Genomic DNA, 19,736 nt, shown 5'->3' on the forward strand with positions numbered 1-19,736 from the left:
TCATTGAAAACACAAAGCAAGTCAGGCAGCAAATAAACAGAGATAGTTCTGAAGAAGGGTCCAGACCCAAAACGTCACCTTTCTGGCTCCTCTAATGCTGCCTGTCCTGCTGTATTCATCCAGCTCCATACCTTGTTATATCAGCAAATGAACAGTGTTCTAAGTTTTAAACTCCTGTTACAAGCTCAACTGAAGTTATTACAGGATAAGTCAGACCTAGACTGAAACTTTACTTGATGGATCATAGGTTTTTTGTATTTTACTTAGGCGGTCTGTCACTGAGACATAAACAAAAGTAACGTTGCAGATTTAGTTTTAACAATAAAACAGAAGTTTATTTCATGCAAGAAATTAAATTAAAATAGAATATCCCAAACTATTTACACACAACACTGATTTAGAGATTTTGAAACAAATAATAAAGTATAATCCCATTAATCCCGAAACAATTTTATACACACCCAAAAACGCCTCTTGTACAGTTTTCACATTAGAGAAGAATCTCTTTCATGAACACCTTGATTGATTTCATTTCTTTGGCTTCACTTTCTAGTTAGGAATGGTCTGAGCTTCAAATAACATCTTCAAGGTTTTATTCAATCATTTCTGGTCTAAAACTATTACTAAGCTCCTTGTCTAAGATAATCTATTTTTACTGCCTGTTTTCTCTTTCAAGAGCATTGCTTTACATATACATCTTCACCCAAAGACCTCTGCTCAACTGCCCCAAACTGAAAGTTTTAAAGATGCTTTATTTTCAGGTGTTTTATCTAACTTAAAAAAGTCCAGAAATCTCTAACAGAAACCCTGACGTATAATCTTAGCCTTGCTTGGTTGTAATCTTTTCAAAGCACACAAAAATAGATTGACAGCTACCTCTCTATCAAGTGTTTTAAAGCAAATCGCCATGGCTACACCAGGACTTGCAGTTTAATCAATAAGCCTTTTGGATACACAGGAAAAAAAACATCTCTATTTAAAATCTCAAATATCAACATTTCTAAAAAGAATTAAAATATACATAAATCACACACCTTCACCCAACAAAGAATGAAAATGTGTCTTGGAGAGGTATTTTTGTCACTTATAAAAGATGTTCTTGACATAAATGCTCTATCATAGTAAGCATTAGTAACCCACTGATAGGAAAAATCCAGTGAGTTACACAGTAACCACATTTTATACAATGCCACAGACACCTCAGCACTCAGAGTCCTTCACATATCCTCCCAATAAAATGTCCAGGATAATGTTGTCTTTTACAAGCACGTGAACAATTTTCAAATTGGACTGTTGGGAGAATTTAACTCCAAAGTAATCATAAGTTCTTGTCCCAGAACTTTTATAACAAAATTACAGGATTCTGGTATGAATGAATAACATTTTCATTTTTGTTGCTGATATAGATTTCAATATGATGCAGAGTCAGGCTGTTCAATCCCTATCTCATCATGTTGCAGTAAAACGGCCCCCACACCGATCTCGCTGGCATCAACAGTCAATTTGCTTGGATTATCACAACATACCATGGCTGAGATAGCAAAGTGTGGAGCTGGATGAACACAGCAGGCCAAGCAGCATCTCAGGAGCACAAAAGCTGACGTTTCGGGCCTAGACCCTTCATCAGAGAGGGGTATGGGGAGAGGGTTCTGGAATAAATAGGGAGAGAGGGGGAGGCAGACCGAAGATAGAGAGAAAAGAAGATAGGTGGAGAGGAAAGTATAGGTGGGGAGGTAGGGAGGGGATAGGTCAGTCCAGGGAAGACAGACAGGTCAAGGAGGCGGGGTGAGGTTAGTAGGTAGGAAATGGAGGTGTGGCTTGAGGTGGGAGGAAGGGATGGGTGAGAGGAAGAACAGGTTAGGGAGGCGGGGACAAGCTGGGCTGGTTTTGTGATGCAGTGGGGGGAAGAGGAGATTTTGAAGCTTGTGAAGTCCACATTGATACCATTGGGCTACACGGTTCCCAAGCGGAATATGAGTTGCTGTTCCTGCAATCTTCAGGTGGCATCATTGTGGTACTGCAGGAGGCCCATGATGGACATGTCATCTAAAGAATGGGAGGGGGAGTGGAAATGGTTCACAACTGGGAGGTGCAGTTGTTTATTGCGAACCGAGCAGAGTTTTGACTTCTCCCACAGCATGGCCCAAACTATTTACCTTGGCCTTGGCAAGCTCACTCTTAGTCAAATTAGCTTTTTGTAGCCAATCAAACAATTCATTCAATAGTGTAAATGCTGTTCTCAGTTCCAATTATCTCTGATACCATGGCTGAAATTAGAATGGTTGTCTGCACAGCCTTCAAAGTTTAAAACGTACTTTGGCACTTTTGCACCCATTCAAATTTTCTGCTTTTCTTTCCAACAACTTTATTAAAGGCGCAACAACTGTGCTGAAGTTCATAACAAACTTGCAACATTACCACTCAGGCCAACATAATGTAATATTCCACATTTTGTCCTAGGCATGGGAAAATCCTAAATAGCTTATACTTTTGGTTCTCTAGGTGTTACTTGACTTCTCCCACAGCATGGCCCAAATTATTTACCTTGGCCTTGGCAAACTCACTCTAAGTCAAATTTATCACCAATTAGCTTTTTGTAGCCAATCAAACAATTCATTCAATAGTGTAAATGCCGTTCTCAGGTGTAGCTAAAAACAACTTAATCACCGCAATGCAATTATACAGTTTGTCGATTACTTTATTAGTTAAGTTTTGAAATGTTGAAAGTGCATCTTTTTCATTCCTAATGGCATGACTTTTCATTGACAAAGTGCCACAAAAGCTGATATCTCTTGCTCTTCCAGTTAACAGAAATTGCTAATATCCTTTAGCAAGTCAGGTTTTGTGGCAATTTGTGCAGTTCCAATCCATTAAACACAATCCTCTAATCTAGAAACAGTACATGATTTTGCTTTTGTGATCACATTGACTTTGCATAATCAATAAAAATCTGTGAAAAATCCAGTTTCAGCAGCACCATTATGGGTGAGCTTCAGCTGCTATGACTCTGTTCAATAATGTCAATGTCTATCATGAACTTAATCTCTTACCTCACTTGAGCTAATTTCTCAGGATTGAGTCTGTGTATGTGTTACTTTATAGGCAACATGTCCCCCACATTAAAATTATGAACAGCTAAAACCAAGTGTTTCTAATTTAGTTATAGCCTTCGTAAGCCATATTGATCGTGTTATGGCAGATAAAATATGCTGCTACCTGATATTTTAGATACCTCTGTGTTTTCCAATGTGATAATTGGAGGGTCAACTTCTGATTTTTCCATTTCTGATTCATTCTCCAATTGGTCTGATGTATATACTTCTCATCTTCTTTTCCAATACCGTGAGCATAATTGTCAATATCTTTTCAACGTATTAACATACAGTCATAGAATATACAGACCCATCAGCCCAATTCATCGATCAGATTTCCTAAACTGAATCAGTCCCATTTGCCTGCATTTGGCCCACATCCCTCTAAACCTTTCCTATATGTGTATGTGTCCAAATGTCTTTTAAATGTTGCCCCTGGCAGCTTATTCTATATACGCACCACCATCTGTGTAAAAAAGTTGTCTCTCAAGTCCTTTTTCACCTTTCACCTTAAATCTCTACCTTAGAAAAAGGACCTCGGCTATTTATCTTATCTATGCCCCTCATGATTTTATAAACATCACTAAGGTCACCCCTTAGGCTTCTACATTCCTGTGAAAAAAGTCCCAGCTTATCAGGCCTCAACTTCTAACTCGAGCCCTTGTAAAATTTTTTTTAACCTTTTCCAGCTTAATAACGTCCTTCCTTTTGCAGGACAACCAGAACTGTATGCAACACTCCAAACGTGGCCCCACCAATGTCCCAATCAGCTGCAACACAATGTCCCAGCTCCTGTACTCAATGCTCTGACCAATGAAAGCAAGTGCGCCAAATGCCTTCTTCACCACCCTGTCTACCTGTGATGCCACTTCTAAGAAACTATGCACCTACACACCCAGACCCCTTCATTTGACAACAATGCCCAGTGACACACTTGCTGATCGTTTCTCTTGATTAGCATTCTCTATAAGCAATTTATATTATTGAGAGTCTTCATATTTGATAAGAACCAGTGAATCTTCCTTTTAATAGTCCCCCAAAGAAGATAACAAAACTAGCACAGAGATAACAAGGTGTAGAGCTGGAGGAACACAGCTGACCAAGCAGCATCAGAGGAGCAGGAAAGCTGACGTTTCGTGTCTAGCATTTTTGAAGAAGGGTCTAGGCCCAAAACGTCAGCTTTCCTGCTCTTCTGATGCTGCTTGGCCTGCTGTGTTCATCCAACTCTACACCTTGTTATCTCAGATTCTCCAGCATGAACAGTTCCTACTATCTCTGAACAAAACTAACACACTGTTTCCTGCCACAAATATCAAACTGTGGCCTATTTATTTGTTCTATTTTTAATTTTCTTTTGAGCAGCCTTCAAGTTTTTTGTTTGCCAACTCAAATACTTTTGTCACTGCTAATCAGAATTTCAATATATAGGGTAATCATCATTTCTGAGCTTTGGTTTATCAATTTTTCTTGAAGTCTTTTGAGTGGTCCTTTTACCCCATATTCATGCATTATTTCATAATGGCTAAATCCTGCAGACTCATTAGGAACATCAGTAATGACAGTCAGGACAGAGTCAGAGATATGCAGCATGCAAACAGACACTTTGGTCCAACTCATTCATGCCAAGTCAATACCCTGAATAAATCTAGTCCTATTTGCCAGTATTTGGTCCATATCATCCTGAGCCCTTCCTATTCATGTACCCATCCAGATGCCACTAAATGTTGTAAATCTACCAGCCTCCACCACTTCTTCTGGCAGCTTATTCCATACACGCACCAGCCTCTGAATGAAAAAGCTGCCCCTTAGGTCCCTTTTAAATCTTTCCTCTCTCACCTTAAGCCTATGCCCTCTAATTTTGGACTCCCCCATCCTGTGGGAAGGGCCTTATCTATTTACCCTATTCATCCCCTCATGATTTTATAAACCAGTGTAAGGTTACCCCTTCGCTTCCAATGGAAAAATAGCCCCAGTCCATTCAGCCTCTCAAACCCTCCAACCCTGGCAACATTTCGCCAATCAGCTCTAATTGTGGTGTTTAAGATTTGATGCCATCTTTCCAGTGCACTTTTAGATTGTTGTGATCAGAAGACATAAATTGCTTTTTCGCCAAATAGTCAGCAATTCTTTACATACTTGTGATGTAAACTTTGATCCTTGAGCTGATTATATTTCCTTAGGTAATCCATATCTTGCAAAAATTAAACTTCTGCAACCAATTTTCTGCTGCTACTTTTTGCAATAATTGTTCCAAAAGTGGGAATCTTGTGGAGTCATACATTATTGTTTGAAGATACTGGTTCTCAGACCTGAGCTAGGAGCCTCAGACAATCTATTAATACCCTGCTGAACAATTCTTCAAAACTAGTATTGGAATTAAAGGTGCAGCTGGCTGAAGAAGAAATGCCCCAGGCCACTGGCACTCAAACTGTTTGAGATAAGAAACCTGCTCTGTCCCAGGCAAACGAGGATTCTCTGGTATCTGCAATCAGGGACTTCTCACATACGCAGAGGAAGGAAAGGACAGGCAGATGGGTACCTGAGATGCATGGCCTTCACTGTCCAGAGCTGCAGCAGTGCAGTGAGCCATGCAAGTGTCTAGCTGCTTCCATGAACAGACTGGTGGCTGCCGTTGATAGTCAGGACCAGCACCTTCAGGGTCTGTTGGAGAGGCACATTGTACATGTGCTCCATCGCCCCAGCCACTGATCTTCAGGACTGAAGGCATGGTGACACAGTAATAGGGAACCTGGCAAGCACTCCAGATGCCCCTTCTTCACAAGGAGACAGGGTGGTGCTAGTAGACACCCAACCAAAGGAGTAACCACAGATGCCTCTTAGTAGACACTCCAGAGGTGACCAGACCATTCACTAACACCCAGCATGCTCACATCTTAATCATGGAAGCTGCAGCTGTGGAAGGTTCCTTTTCCTCTGGCAAATCATATCTCAGCATGTCTGGCCCATCTAGACAAAAGTGTCCCGAAGGTCATACCACCAAACCTCCTGGACCAAAGGCCTTCATTGTTGAGAGAGATAATGGGAACTGCAAATGCTGGAGAATCCAAGATAACAATGTATGGAGCTGGATGAACACCGCAGGCCAAGCAGCATCTTAGGAGCACAAAAGCTGACATTTCGGGCCTCCTGCAGTGCCACAACAATGCCACCCGAAGGTTGCAGGAACAGCAACTCATATTCCGCTTGGGAAACTTGCAGCCGAATGGTATCAATGTGGATTTCGCAAGCTTCAAAATCTCCCCTCCCCCCACTGCATCCCAAAACCAGCCCAGCTCGACCTGCCTCCCTAACCTGCTCTTCCTCTTACTTATCCTCTCCTCCCACCTCAAGCCGCGCCTCCATTTCCTACCTACTAACGTCATTCCGCCCCCTTGACCTGTCCGTCCTCCCCAAACTGACCTATCCCCTCCCTACCTCCCCACCTACACACACCTCTACAGGCTTCATCCCTGCCCCTTTAACTTGTCTGTCTCCTCGGCACCTATCTTCTCCTTTATCCATCTTCGATCTGCCTCCCCCTCTCTCCCTATTTATTTCAGAACCTTCTCCCCATCCCCCTTTTCTGAAGAAGGGTCCAGGCACAAAACGTCAGCTTTTGTGCTCCTAACATAGAACAATACAGCGCAGAACAGGCCCTTCGGCCCTCAATGTTGTGCTGACCTGTGAACGAATCTAAGTCCCTCCCCCTACACTATCCCGTCAGCATCCATATGCTTATCCAAGGACTGTTTAAATGCCTCTAATGTGGCTGAGTTAACTAAATTGGAAGGCAGGATGTTCCACGCCCTTACCACTCTCTGAGTAAAGAACCTGCCTCTGACATCTGTCTTAAATCTATCACCCCTCAATTTGTAGCAATGCCCCCTTGTACAAGCTGAAGTCACCATCCTCGGAAAAAGACTCTCACTGTCCACGCCATCTAATCCTCTGATCATCTTGTATGTCTCTATTAAATTCCCTCTTAGCCTCCTTCTCTCCAATGAGAACAGACCCAAGTCCCTCAGCCTTTCTTCATAGGGCCTGTGCTCCAGACCAGGCAACATCCTGGTAAATCTCCTCTGCACCTTTTCCAATGCTTCCACATCCTTCCTGTAATGGGGCGACCAGAACTGCAGGCAATATTTCAAATGAGGCCGCACTAGCGTTTTGTACAGTTGCAGCATGGCATCAAGGCTCCGGAACTCAACCCCTCTACCAATAAAACCTAAAACACCGTAAGCCTTCTTAACAGCACTATCAACCTGGGTAGCAACGTTCAGGGATCTATGTACACAGACACCAAGATCCCTCTGCACATCCACACTACCAAGAATCTTTCCTTCGACCTGGTATTCTGCCTTCCTATTATTCCTCCCAAAGTGAATCACCTCACATTTATCCATATTAAACTCCATTTGCCACCTTCCAGCCCAATTCTGCAGTTTATCCAAGTCTCCCTGCAACATTCTTCCACACTGTCCACCGACTTTAGTGTCATCTGCAAACTTACTAACCCATCCACCTATGCCTGTATCCAAGACATTTATAAAAATGACAAACAGCAGTGGTCCCAAAACAGATTCTTGAGGCACACCACTAGTAACCGGACTCCAGGCTGAATAGTTTCCATTAACCACCACTCGTTGCCTTTTTACAGAAAGCCAGTTTCTAATCCAGACTGCTAAATCTCCCTCAATCCCATACCTCTGTATTTTCTCCAATAGCCTACCACGTGGAACCTTATCAAAGGCTTGACTGAAGTCCATGTACACCATGTCAACTGTCCTTCCCTCATCCACATGCTTGGACACCTTCTCAAAAAACTCAATGAGGTTTGTGAGACACGACCTGCCCTTGACGAATCCATGCTGACTGTCTCCAATCAAATTGTTGCTTGTGATATGATTATAAATCCTATCTCTCATAATCCTTTCCAAAACTTTTCCGACAACAGATGTAAGGCTCACAGGTCTATAATTACCTGGGCCATCCCTACTGCTCTTCTCGAACAAGGGCACAACATTTTCAATCCTCCAGTCCTCTGGTACTAAACCTGTAGACAATGAGGTCTCAAAGATCAAGGCCAAAGGCTCTGCCACCTCCTCCCTAGCTTCCCAAACAATCCTCAGAAAAATCCCATCAGGTCCAGGGGATTTATCTATCTTCACACATTCTAGAATTGATAACACCTCCTCCTTACTAACCTTAATCCTTTCAATTCTAATAGCCCGTAACTCAGTTGTCTCCTCTACAATAGTCTCCTGTTCCTCAGTGAAAGCAGATGAGAAATAATCATTTAGCACCTCTCCAATCTCCACTGAGTCCACACACAACTTCCCACTTCTGTCTTTGACTGGCCCTATTCCTACCCTAGTCGTCCTCTTATTCCTCACATACCGATAGAAAGTTTTAGGGTTCTCCTTTATTCTACCTGCTAATGTCTGCTCATGACCCTCCTTGCTCTTCTTAACTCTCTCTTTAAATCCTTCGTAGCTAATCTGTAACTCTCCATCGCCTCGTCTGAACCATCTCGTCTCATCATCACATAAGCCTCCCTCTTCCACTTAAAAAGAGATACAATTTCTTTCGTAAACCACAGTTCCCTTACCTTGTCGCTTCCTCCCTGTCTGACAGGGACATACCTATCAAGGACAAGCAATATCTGTTCCTTAAACCAGCTCCACATTTCGACTGTCCCCATTCCCTGCATTTTGCTAACCCATTCTATGCCTCCTAAGTGTTGCTAATTACATTATAATTGCCCTTCCCCCATCTATAACTCTTGCCCCGTGGCATGTTCCTATCCCTTTCCATCGCTAAAGTAAACATAACTGAATTATGGTCATTCTCTCCAAAGTGCTCACCTACTACTAAATCAAACACCTGGCCTGGTTCACTACCAAGTACCAGATCCAGTGTGGCCTCCCCTCTTGTCGGCCCTTCGACATACTGAGTCGGGAAACCCTCATGCACACATTGGACAAAAACTGAACCATCCGACGTACTGGAGTTATCACATTTCCAGTCAATATTGGGGAAGTTAAAGTCTCCCATAATGACCACCCTGTTCCTTTCATTCCTGCCCAGAATAGTTTTGCCAATCCTCTCCTCCACATCCCTGGAACTTTGCAGAGGCCTATAAAAAACTCCCAGCAAAGTGGCCTCTCCTCTCCTGTTTCTGACATCAGCCCTTCCCACGTCAGTAGACGTATCCTCATCAAAAGTTCTTTCAGCCACTGTTATAAAGTCCTTGACTAACAAAGTCACACCTCCCCCTCTTTTACCACCTTCCCTGACCTTAATGAAAGATCTAAACCCTGGAACCTGCAACATCCATTCCTGACCCTGCTCTATCCATGACTCCGAAATGGCCACAAAATTGAAATCCCAGGTACCTATCCATGCTGCAAGCTCACCTACCTTATTCCTAAGATGCTACTTGGCCTACTGTGTTTATCCAGCTCCACACTTTGTTATCTCGCCTTCACTGCTGAGCAGACTCCCTCAATTCTAGCTTTAGAGCCAGGGATGGCACTAAAACAATGTGGGAGGCAGAAGATAAGAAAACTTATTGAGGGCACTTTGGTGACATGGGTGAGAATGCTTTTGACATTGTTTGTTACATTTCTATAAATTACAGAGCTTTGATCATACATCTGTTTGTTTGACTCTGTGTGTAGCACTCAATGTAACTGTGGCGGCACAATATCTAACACAGGAGGTACCATGGATCAATATCTGTGTTGGCAGCCTAGGGCAGCATGTAGAAGGAAGAAGAAATCAGCAGATAGGGCAATGGCTCCTGTTGACCCATCTTCATCAAAAATCACTTTTCTGTCCCTGGCATTTCTGTCCAAAGTGCTGGTCAGTCATGGGTGGGACAGAAAGGTGTGCATAAAACACAGGGAGCAAATGAATTACATGGCCAGGTTTTAGGGACTGTGTCCTGGACAGTGTAATGGAGTTTACCTTTAAAGAGCCTAACACCTGTGGGTCTTGCAGCTCCCTCCTTCACAAATCTCTTACCCCAATCACTATGGTTGGAGCCATTTGTTTCACCATTGTATACATTTGATTTCCAGTACAATGTAAGGTTACAGCAAATGTTCTTCAGGCCTCCACTTCTACATTTTGGTGAGGTCCCACAAAACAGGATCCCCCTTATCAATGGCCCACTGCGTGAACTCCGTAGGTTTCAAACCTCCCCAGGCCAACACCCAATCCACCTACATGAGCCTGCACAACCCAGTGATTCCCCCAGAGCATCTGACAAATGAGGGAACTATTCCAAATGAAGTCCTGCCACTTGAAGACAAGGTACTTCGGACTAAGCACAAAATCGCTCCTGCATGATTTTGTTCCCATCCATTCTTTACCATATACCTTCACACAAATGTAAAAACGACAAATTACAAATTACCTCCTTCACAATTATCAGTTCCAATTCCCCTCTACCTGCAGCAACCAATACCAAAGAAAAAGTTCCCAAGTTACCATCTTCTGGCCATTTTTGCACAGTCCCCATGCTGACCTCTCATCTGCCTCTACCGTAAGTACAACAGACTGACCATGGACCACCCTGCTGAGAGATCAGACAGCCCAGGATAAGAAATGCTGATATCCATGACTGAATCCTCTACATCTCCCTGTTCACATCAGTCCTACCACCTAGACTGACCCTGTGGAGCCACAGGACATGTCAGCCATGACCAATTCCCTGGACTGTAGTGACATGGACCCCTTTTAACAAAAGCACTTTCCGCAGACCCCTGATTATGGCCATGCTCCTGGACTGGTATCAAAGGTTGCCCTTGACTTATTGTGCTGGCAACCCTGATTAACACGTACCACCGTGGACTTTGCTGAGAATGAGATTTAAAACAAAGACGAGAAATAATTTTTCTCTCAGAGCATGCCAGTCTTTGGAATTCTCTTCCTTAAAAAGCAGTGGATGCAGAATCTTTAAGTATTTTTAGACCAGAAGTAGATAGATTCTTGGTTGCCAAGGTGATGAAAGATTATCAGGGATACGCACAAATGTAGAGTTGAAGTTAAAACCGGATCAACCATGATCTTATTGAATGGTGAAACAGGTTGAAAGGACCAAGTGGCCTACTCTTGTTCCTTGTTATTATGCCATCTCCCCTATGACTTTGGAAGATATGGGATATGGCTACTTGCTTGCTACAATTGGTGCATAAGCTGCTGGCACATGGGGCAAGTGTGGGACTGATGTACCACACTGCTTTACAGGCTAGATGTTCGCTCGTTGTGTGACTGTGCTAATTGGCGCGACATAGCATAAGATGTCACAAGACAAGGCATTGATGCTGTGTCTGTACAGGGACGCATTCAGTACGCAAGTGCTTTAAAAGCAAGTCAGCAGTCCTGGGATGTGACCTGGTCCAATTCATGCGCTGGATGCTTGGCCCTGCATGCAAAGTGACCTTGGCAGCAGTATTGTAATGCTAGTTACTGGAATGGCCTGCAATGCAAATGTGTGTATCCAAATTATGTTAGAGAAATGTGATGATGTTCGTAAGAGATTGGCAAATGTCGGATGCCAATGTCCATGGATGAGAGCCTTGCAGCTGGTGCCCATGGATTGTACCCTGAAATGTTGTTTGGAGATAAGCAACATGAAGGTTGCCTACAATGAGCACGAAGCTGAAGTTACAAAAACCTACTGAAGGAGGCAGAATATTAATGAGCTAAGTTGTGCTATTAACAAGCTATAACCCTCCTTAATTATCAATATGCCACTGGCCAGTGAGAAACTGCCTCACCGCTCAGCCAAAGCACAAAAAATGGAGCAAGATGCTCCTGATGTCATGGTCAGCCTTGCCAGGCTTGTCATCCGATGTGCCATGAATCCCATAATAGCCCACATTACTCAGATTCCTATAAGATTCCACTAAAAGTTTCTGATTAGGTTGGTTTCTTCCTATCTGAACCTCTTGGCCACGCTTTTCATATGTATATCTGTGACTCTTCTGAAAGCCTACATCATTTCAATTTTCAATGTCTAATCTTCCCAATTTCCTCTTCACCATAGCCATCAAAGCTTTCACTCTCCAGTCTCCTGCAACTGGGCTTGACAAGCTCTACTTCTTTTTGATAAGAGATCCAGTCTGCACCATCCTCCTCTCCTCTTTCATTCATTTCACTTCCTCCAAATAAAAGGTGCACTCATAAGGTTTCTTCACATGTAGCCTTCAGTCTGCATCCTTTGGTTCTTGACCCTTTCATCAATTCTATCTATTCCATCCAGATATCATATGATCTTGAATATTACCAATCAAATCTCTTCTCTTTCAATGGGAACACTTCTTATATCTAACCATATAACTGAAATTCCTCATCACTGCAATTACTCATAACTTTTTTCTGTGCTGACTTGAGAGTCTTCACATTGTTCCTGAAACGTGATGGCCAGAACTGGACACAACACTCCGCTCAGATGAGACCAGTGATTTATAAAGGTTCTAAACTTTATTACTTTTGTATTTTATGCCTTTATTTATCAAGCTCAAGATCCTGCTCGATCTGCCCTGCCAGTTCAATGATTCACATACGATTTCCCCCAGATTCCTGTGCTTCTGCACATTTAGAACTCTACCTTTTTATTTTATATTGCCTTTCCCATTTCTTTCAAGCAAAATTTATCATTTTAGCATTTATCTTCACTAATTGTCATCTGCCAGTGGTCAACTCATTTCATGATCTTGACTGTAGATGACCATGTACTTTTTAAAGGCAGTTCATTGTTTGAATATAGATTTGCCTCCCATTCTTTGATTCCAATCTACCCAAGATATGTGGACTTGTACCCTTCTGAAATAAGACCTCTCATAATATTTTTTTTAACATCAGATTGCTAATTATTGTTTTCTGAGGCTAACCTAAACCTTACGATAGTGTTATCACTGTTCCTTCACTGTTCTGCTAAAGACATGCAACCCATTTGACCCATCTTATTCCCCAGATCCAGATCCAGATCCAACAAAGTGTCCTTCCTCATTGGGTTGGAAACAGTCTGATCAAGTGGATTTTCTTGAGTATTCTTCAGAAATTATTGATGAAATTTGTGATGAAAAGTCATTTTGACCTGATACTTCAGTTTTGTTTCTTGCCATAGCTTCCAGTATCAGTTCTTTTTTTCTTTTTGTTTCAGGTTATCATCATCAGCAGGATTTGGTTTTGCTTCAAAGCCTTTTCATCATTACTATCCCTGCCTATACCAGGAAAATTGAAGCGCCCCCCCCCCTCCATTATTAATATTCTGCTCCTCCTTGTATTTTCAGTACAAATGTGTTGTTCTAAATAGAACATCGAACATTACAGCACAGTACAGGCCCTTCGGCCCTTGATGTTGTGCCAACCTGTCACACCGATCTGAAGCCCATCTAACCTACACTATTCCATGTACGTCTATATGCTTATCCAATGACGACTTAAATGTACTTAAAGTTGGCCTATCTACTACCGTTGCAGGCAAAGCGTTCCATTCCCTTACTACTCTCTGAGTAGAGAAACTACCTCTGACATCTGTCCTATATCTTTCACCTCTCAATTTATAGCTATGCCCCCTCTTGCTCGCCGTCACTATCTGAGGAAAAAGGCTCTCCCTATCCACCCTATCTAACCCTCTGATTATTTTATATGTTTCAATTAAGTCACCTCTCAACCTTCTTCTCTCTAACGAAAACAGCCTCAAGTCCCTCAGCCTTTCCTCGTAAGACCTTCCCTCCATACCAGGCAACATCCTAGTAAATCTCCTCTGCACCCTTTCCAAAGCTTCCTTCTTATAATGCGGTGACCAGTGGTTAGAACTGTACACAATACTCCAAGTGCGGCCGCACCAGAGTTTTGTACAGCTGCAGCATAACCTCTTGGTTCTGGAACTCGATGCCTCTATTAATAAAAGCTAAAATACTGTATGCCTTCTTAACAGCCCTGTCAACCTGGGTGGCAACTTTCAAGGATCTGTGTACATGGACACCGAGATCTCTCTGCTCATCCACACTACTAAGAATCTTACCATTAGTCCTGTACTTTGCATTCCGGTTACTCCTACCAAAGTGCATCACCACACACTTGTCTGCATTAAACTCCACTTGCCACCTCTCAGCCCAGCTCTGCAGCTTATCTATGTCTCTCTGCAACCTACAGCATCCTTTGTCACTATCCACAACTCCACTGGCCTTAGTGTCGTCTGCAAATTTACTAACCCATCCTTGTACGCCCTCATCCAGGTCATTTATAAAAATGACAAACAGCAGTGGACCCAACACCGACCCTTGCGGTACACCACTAGTAATTGATCTCCAGGATGAACATTTCCCATCAACTACCACCCTCTGTCTTCTTTCAGCAAGCCAATTTCCGATCCAAACTGCTATATCTCCCATAATTCCATTCCTCCACATTTTGTACAATAGCCTACTGTGGGGAACCTCATCGAACGCCTTGCTGAAATCCATATACAACACATCAACCGGTTTAGTCTCATCTACCTGTTTGGTCACCTTCTCAAAGAACTCAATAAGGTTTGTGAGGCACGACCTTCCCCTCACAAAACCGTGCTGACTATCCCTAATCAATTTATTCTTTTCTAGATGATTATAAATCCTATCCCTTATAACCTTTTCCAACACTTTACCAACAACTGAGGTAAGGCTCACAGGTCTATAATTACCAGGGTTGTCTCTACTCCCCTTCTTGAACAGGGGAATCACATTTGCTATCCTTCCATTAGTTGATAGCATACTCCCAGTAGTACAATGGTATCACTTTTGCTTCTTATCTCTGAGCAAATAGATTCTACCTTTAACTCTACCAAGACAGCATCTCTTCACAATACTCCAATATTCTCCTTCCTGATTTCTCACTTTCCTTATCTTCTGGGAAAAATTTTAAAACCAGGATTATTTTGTACACAGCCCTGCCCTTTTCAAATCTCTCTTATTGGCACATCACATTCTTGTTACAGAAAACTGAGGAACAATAGAAACAGTTCCCATTTTTCCTACCTCTGGACTGACTGAGGATGACTGTGGTTTAAAAACAAGAACAGACACGAAACAATTCTCATGCTAATTCTCAACATCTCATTGAAAATGCAACCACACCCTTTCACAGAGTCATATATTGATATTCGAGCCCTACTTTTCAACATAAACATGCAAACACCCAACTAAACCAACACGGACAAGAGAGAAGGTTGAGACTGGTACAAAATTTAAAGAGAGCAAGTTAAATAAACAAGGTAGGCAAGAGCATGGAACAAGGGAAGACTGGTGAATTAAACTGCATTTATTTCGAATGCAACAGGCCTGACAGATAAGACAGATAAACTCAGGGCATGGATGGGAATTTGGGATTGGAATATCATAGTTATTACAGAAATGTGCCTGAGGGAGGGACAGGGCCGACAGCTCAATATTCCAGGGTGCAGATGCTATAGGAAGGCGAGAAGGCGGGGGAGTGAGATTTTTGATTAATAAAAACATCACAGCAGTACTTCTTAGAATCCAATACAGCATGGAAGCAGGCCATTCAGACAATTGAATCCACATCAATCCTCCAAAAAGCAACCCACCCAGACCTCCCTGCTCTATTCTTGTAACTCTACATTTCCCATGGCTAATCTACCTAGCCCGCACATCCCTGGATACAATGGGCAATTTAGCATCCACATCTTTGGACGGTGGGACAAAACTAGAGCATCCAGAAGAAACCCACACAGACACAAGGAGAATATGCTAACTCCACAAAGACAGTTGCCCAAGGTTGGAATTGAACCTGAGTCCCTGGTGCTGCAAGGCAGCAGTGCTAACCATGCCACCCAGAAAGGCATATCCTCAGAGAGGATATTCCTGATGGATAATCCAGTGAAGCAACATGGGTGAAACTGAGGAATAAAAAGAGGTAAAAACCAAAAGAACTGCAGATGCTGTAAATCAGGAACAAAAACAAATTTGCTGGAAAAGCTCAGCAGGTCTGGCAGCATCTGTGAAGGAAAAAAACAGAGTTAACGTTTCCAGTTTGGTGACCCTTTAGAACATAGAACAATACAGCGCAGAACAGTCCCTTCGGCCCTCAATGTTGCGCTGACAACTCAAAACTGAGTTCTGAGGAAGGGTCACCAGACCCAAAATGTTAACGCCATAAAAAGACAGTAATCACTTCGATGGGATTGTACCATAGGACCCCCAATAGTCAACAGGAAATTGAGAAGCAAACACGTAAGGAGATTGCAGATAGCTGTAAGAATAACAGGGCTGTAATTGTAGGGGATTTTAACTTTCCAAACATAGGCTGGGACTGCCGTACTGCTAAGGGCTTGAATGAGTAGGAATTTGTTAAGTGGGTTCAAGAAAACATTCTCAATCAATATACAGATAACCTTGCTACAGAAGAGGTCAAACTTGACATCCTCTTGGAAAATAAGGCAGGGGAAATGACTGAGGTGCTATTGGGGAAGCACTTTAGGACTAGTGACCAAAGTTCTATTAGTTTTAAAATATTTATGGTAAAGGACAGGCCAGTCCACAAATTAAACTGGGCCGTAGTGATTGTAAAGAGGTCGGCAAGGTGGCTGATGAAGGGTCTAGGTCCGAAATGTCAGCTTTTGTGCTCCTGAGATGCTGCTTGGCCTGCTGTGTTCATCCAGCTTCACACTTTGTTATCTTGGATCTCATAAAATATGAGTTCACTGATTAGGGCTGTTAATTTGGTCTAAACAAGAAGCCCTGGCTGACAGATAAGAACAGGAGTGTCCAAAATTCTGCTGCTGGCTCTCAAGGGCAAGACCAATTTTGACGACATTACACAGGTACTTTCTAAAGCTGACTGGGGGAGACCCTTGCAGGTAAAGGAATTTCTGGAAAATGGAAGGCTTTCAAAAGTGAGATAATGAGAGTTCGGGGCTAGCATGTTCCTGTTAGTGTTAAGGGCAATGCCGGCAGGAGTGAGGAACACTGGATAACCAGAGATTTCGAAGCTCTAGTCAAGCAAAAGAAGGCATTTATCGATTATAGAATGCTAGGATCAGATTAATCCCTTGAGAAGCATAGGTGTGTCAGAGTACACGAGAGAAATAAGGAGGGCAAAAAGGGAACATGAAATAGCTCTGGCAGATAGGAAGAGGAGAATGCAAAGAGATTCTATAAATATATTAAGGGCACAAGAATAATCAGGGAGAGAATATAGCCCCTTAAAGATCAACTAGGCTGTCTGCGTGGAACTACAGGAAATGGGCAATATTTCTTATCAGAATTTACCATGCAGAAAGACAGAAGTTAGGGAACTCAGAAAAAGAAATAGTGATGTCTTGAAAAGCCACTGTTACAGAAGAGGTGGTGCTGGAGGTCTTAAAATGCATAAAGATAGATACACCCCCAGGATCCAATCAAGTGTATCCCAGAGCATTATGAAAGTCATAGAAGATCATACAATACATACGGTGTGGAAACAGGCCCTTTGGCCCAAGAAGTCCACACCGAACCTCAGAGCATCCCACCCAGACCCATCCCCCTATACCCACCTAATCTACACATCCCTGAACACTATGGGCAATTTAGCATGTCCAATCCACCTAGCCTGCATACCTTTGGTCTGTGGGAGCAAACCAGAGCACCCAAAGGAAACCCACACAGACACAGGGAGAATGTGCAAACTCCACACAGTCACCTGAGGGTGGAATCGAACCTGGGTCCCTGGCACAGTGAGGCAGTAGTGCTAATCACTGAGCCACTGTGCCCCCCAAAAGCTGGGGAAGAAATTGTGTGGTTCCTAGTAGAGATATTTGCATCAGTGATGAGTGAGGTGCTGGAAGACTGGAAGATGACTAAAGTTATACCTTTATTTCAGAAAGGCTGCCAGAGAACTACAGACTGGTGAGCCTAATATCAGTGGTGGGTGAGTTGTGGAAGGGATTCCGAGATAGGATCTACATGTGCTTAGAAAGGCAAGAACTGAATTGGGAGAGTCAGCATGTCTTTGTGTGTGGGAAATTGTGTCTCACAATTTTGACCAAGTTTCTGGAAAAGGTGACCAAGAAGATGGAAGAAGGCAGAGCGATAGATGTTGTCTTCATGAGCTTTAGCAAGGCCTTTGACAAGGTTCTGCAGGGTAGACTGGTTAGCAACATTAAGTCACATGGGATCCGGGGAAAGCTAGCCAACTGGATACAAAATTGGGGTAATGGGAACTGCAGATGCTGGAGAATCCAAGATAACAAAGTATTGAGCTGGATGAACACATCAGGCCAAGCAGCATCTTAGGAGCACAAAAGCTGACAATTTCAGGCCTAGACCCATCATCAGAAAAAATTAGTTTGATGGTAGGAGGCAGAAGGTGGTGGCAGAGGGTTGTACTTCAGACTTGAGACCTAAGACCACGTTGTGCCACAAGGATCAGTGCTGGGTCCACTGTTTCATCATTTATACAAATGATTTGGATGAGAATATAGAAGATATGGTTAGTAACTGTGCGGATGTCACCAAAATTAGTGAAGGTTGTTGAAGAGTACAACGGTATCTTGGGCAAGTGGGCCAGTAGGCTGAGGATTGGCAGATGGAGTTTAATTCAGATAGATGTGAGGTTCTGCATTTGAATAAGATAAACTAGGACAGGACTTACAGATAATGGTAGGGCCGTGATGAATGTCATAAAACAGATACCTTGTGGTGTAAATACACAGTTCCTTGAAAGTGGCATCAGAGCTGGACAGGGTGGTGAAGAAAGCATTTGACAAGCTTGCCTTCATCTGTCACAGCACTGAGTATTGGCATTGGGACGTCATGTTACCGCTGTACAAAACACTGGTAAAGCCGTGTTTGGAGTACTTTGTATAATTCTGGTCACCGTGTTATTGGAAGGATGTTAAACTGGAAAGGGTATAAAAAATATTTACAAGGATGTTGCTGAGACTGAAAGGTTTGATTTATAAGGAGAGGCTGGATAGGCTGCGACATTTTTCCATGGACCGTAGGAAGCTGAGGGTGACCTTATAGGGGTTCATAAAATCATGAGGAGATAAGATAAGATGAATAGCCAAGGTCTTTTCCCCAGGGCAAGGGAGCCTAAAAACCTGTGCTGTCTAGTTTAGATGAAGAGGGGAAATATTTATAAGGGATCTAAAGGACAACTTTTTAAGAGGGTGGTGCAAACAAGCCACCAGAGGAAATGTTACAGGCAGGTGCAATTACAACACTTAAAAGACATTTGGATATGTCGATGAATAGGTGGATATGGGCCAAATCATGCTAATGGATCTAGTTCAATTTAGGAAACCAGGTCAGCATGGATAAGTTGCGCCAAAGAGTCTGTTTCTATACTGTTTAACTCTATAATTCATTTTCCAATTTGGGACTCTTGCAGCCTTCAAGACTCAACATTGAGTTCAATAACTGCAAGGCCTGAACACTTTCCTCAACCCTAAACATCAGGCCTCGTCATCACATAGGCTGCTTTCACCACAGCCAACCCATTTTCACCCACTACTGATCCCAATTAACAGATTATCTTTCTCCTTAAATTCACTATTATCCATTCCTTGGTCATTGCTGTTCTCTCTCTGGGCTACGTCTCCATCTATTGTTTACTTGTTAGAAAAAGCTTTCAAGTTTCAGTTTGACA

The 19,736-nt window shown here is 42.8% G+C and overlaps 2 protein-coding genes across 2 annotated transcripts in view; one reads left to right on the plus strand and one right to left on the minus strand.

Moving 5' to 3' along the window:
- Nucleotides 1–5,820, minus strand: part of LOC125464851 (nuclear GTPase SLIP-GC-like) — a 105,497-nt gene extending 99,677 nt beyond the window's left edge. Inside the window, 1 exon segment of the mRNA XM_059654230.1 lies at nucleotides 5,632–5,820. Within this exon segment, the coding sequence (XP_059510213.1) occupies nucleotides 5,632–5,820 (189 nt within the window).
- Nucleotides 1–19,736, plus strand: part of LOC125464850 (uncharacterized) — a 114,021-nt gene that overhangs the window by 55,644 nt on the left and 38,641 nt on the right. The window lies entirely within an intron of this gene.

This window comes from Stegostoma tigrinum, chromosome 24 (genome assembly GCF_030684315.1).
Source record: "Stegostoma tigrinum isolate sSteTig4 chromosome 24, sSteTig4.hap1, whole genome shotgun sequence".
NCBI classification, from domain to species: Eukaryota; Metazoa; Chordata; class Chondrichthyes; order Orectolobiformes; family Stegostomatidae; genus Stegostoma; species Stegostoma tigrinum.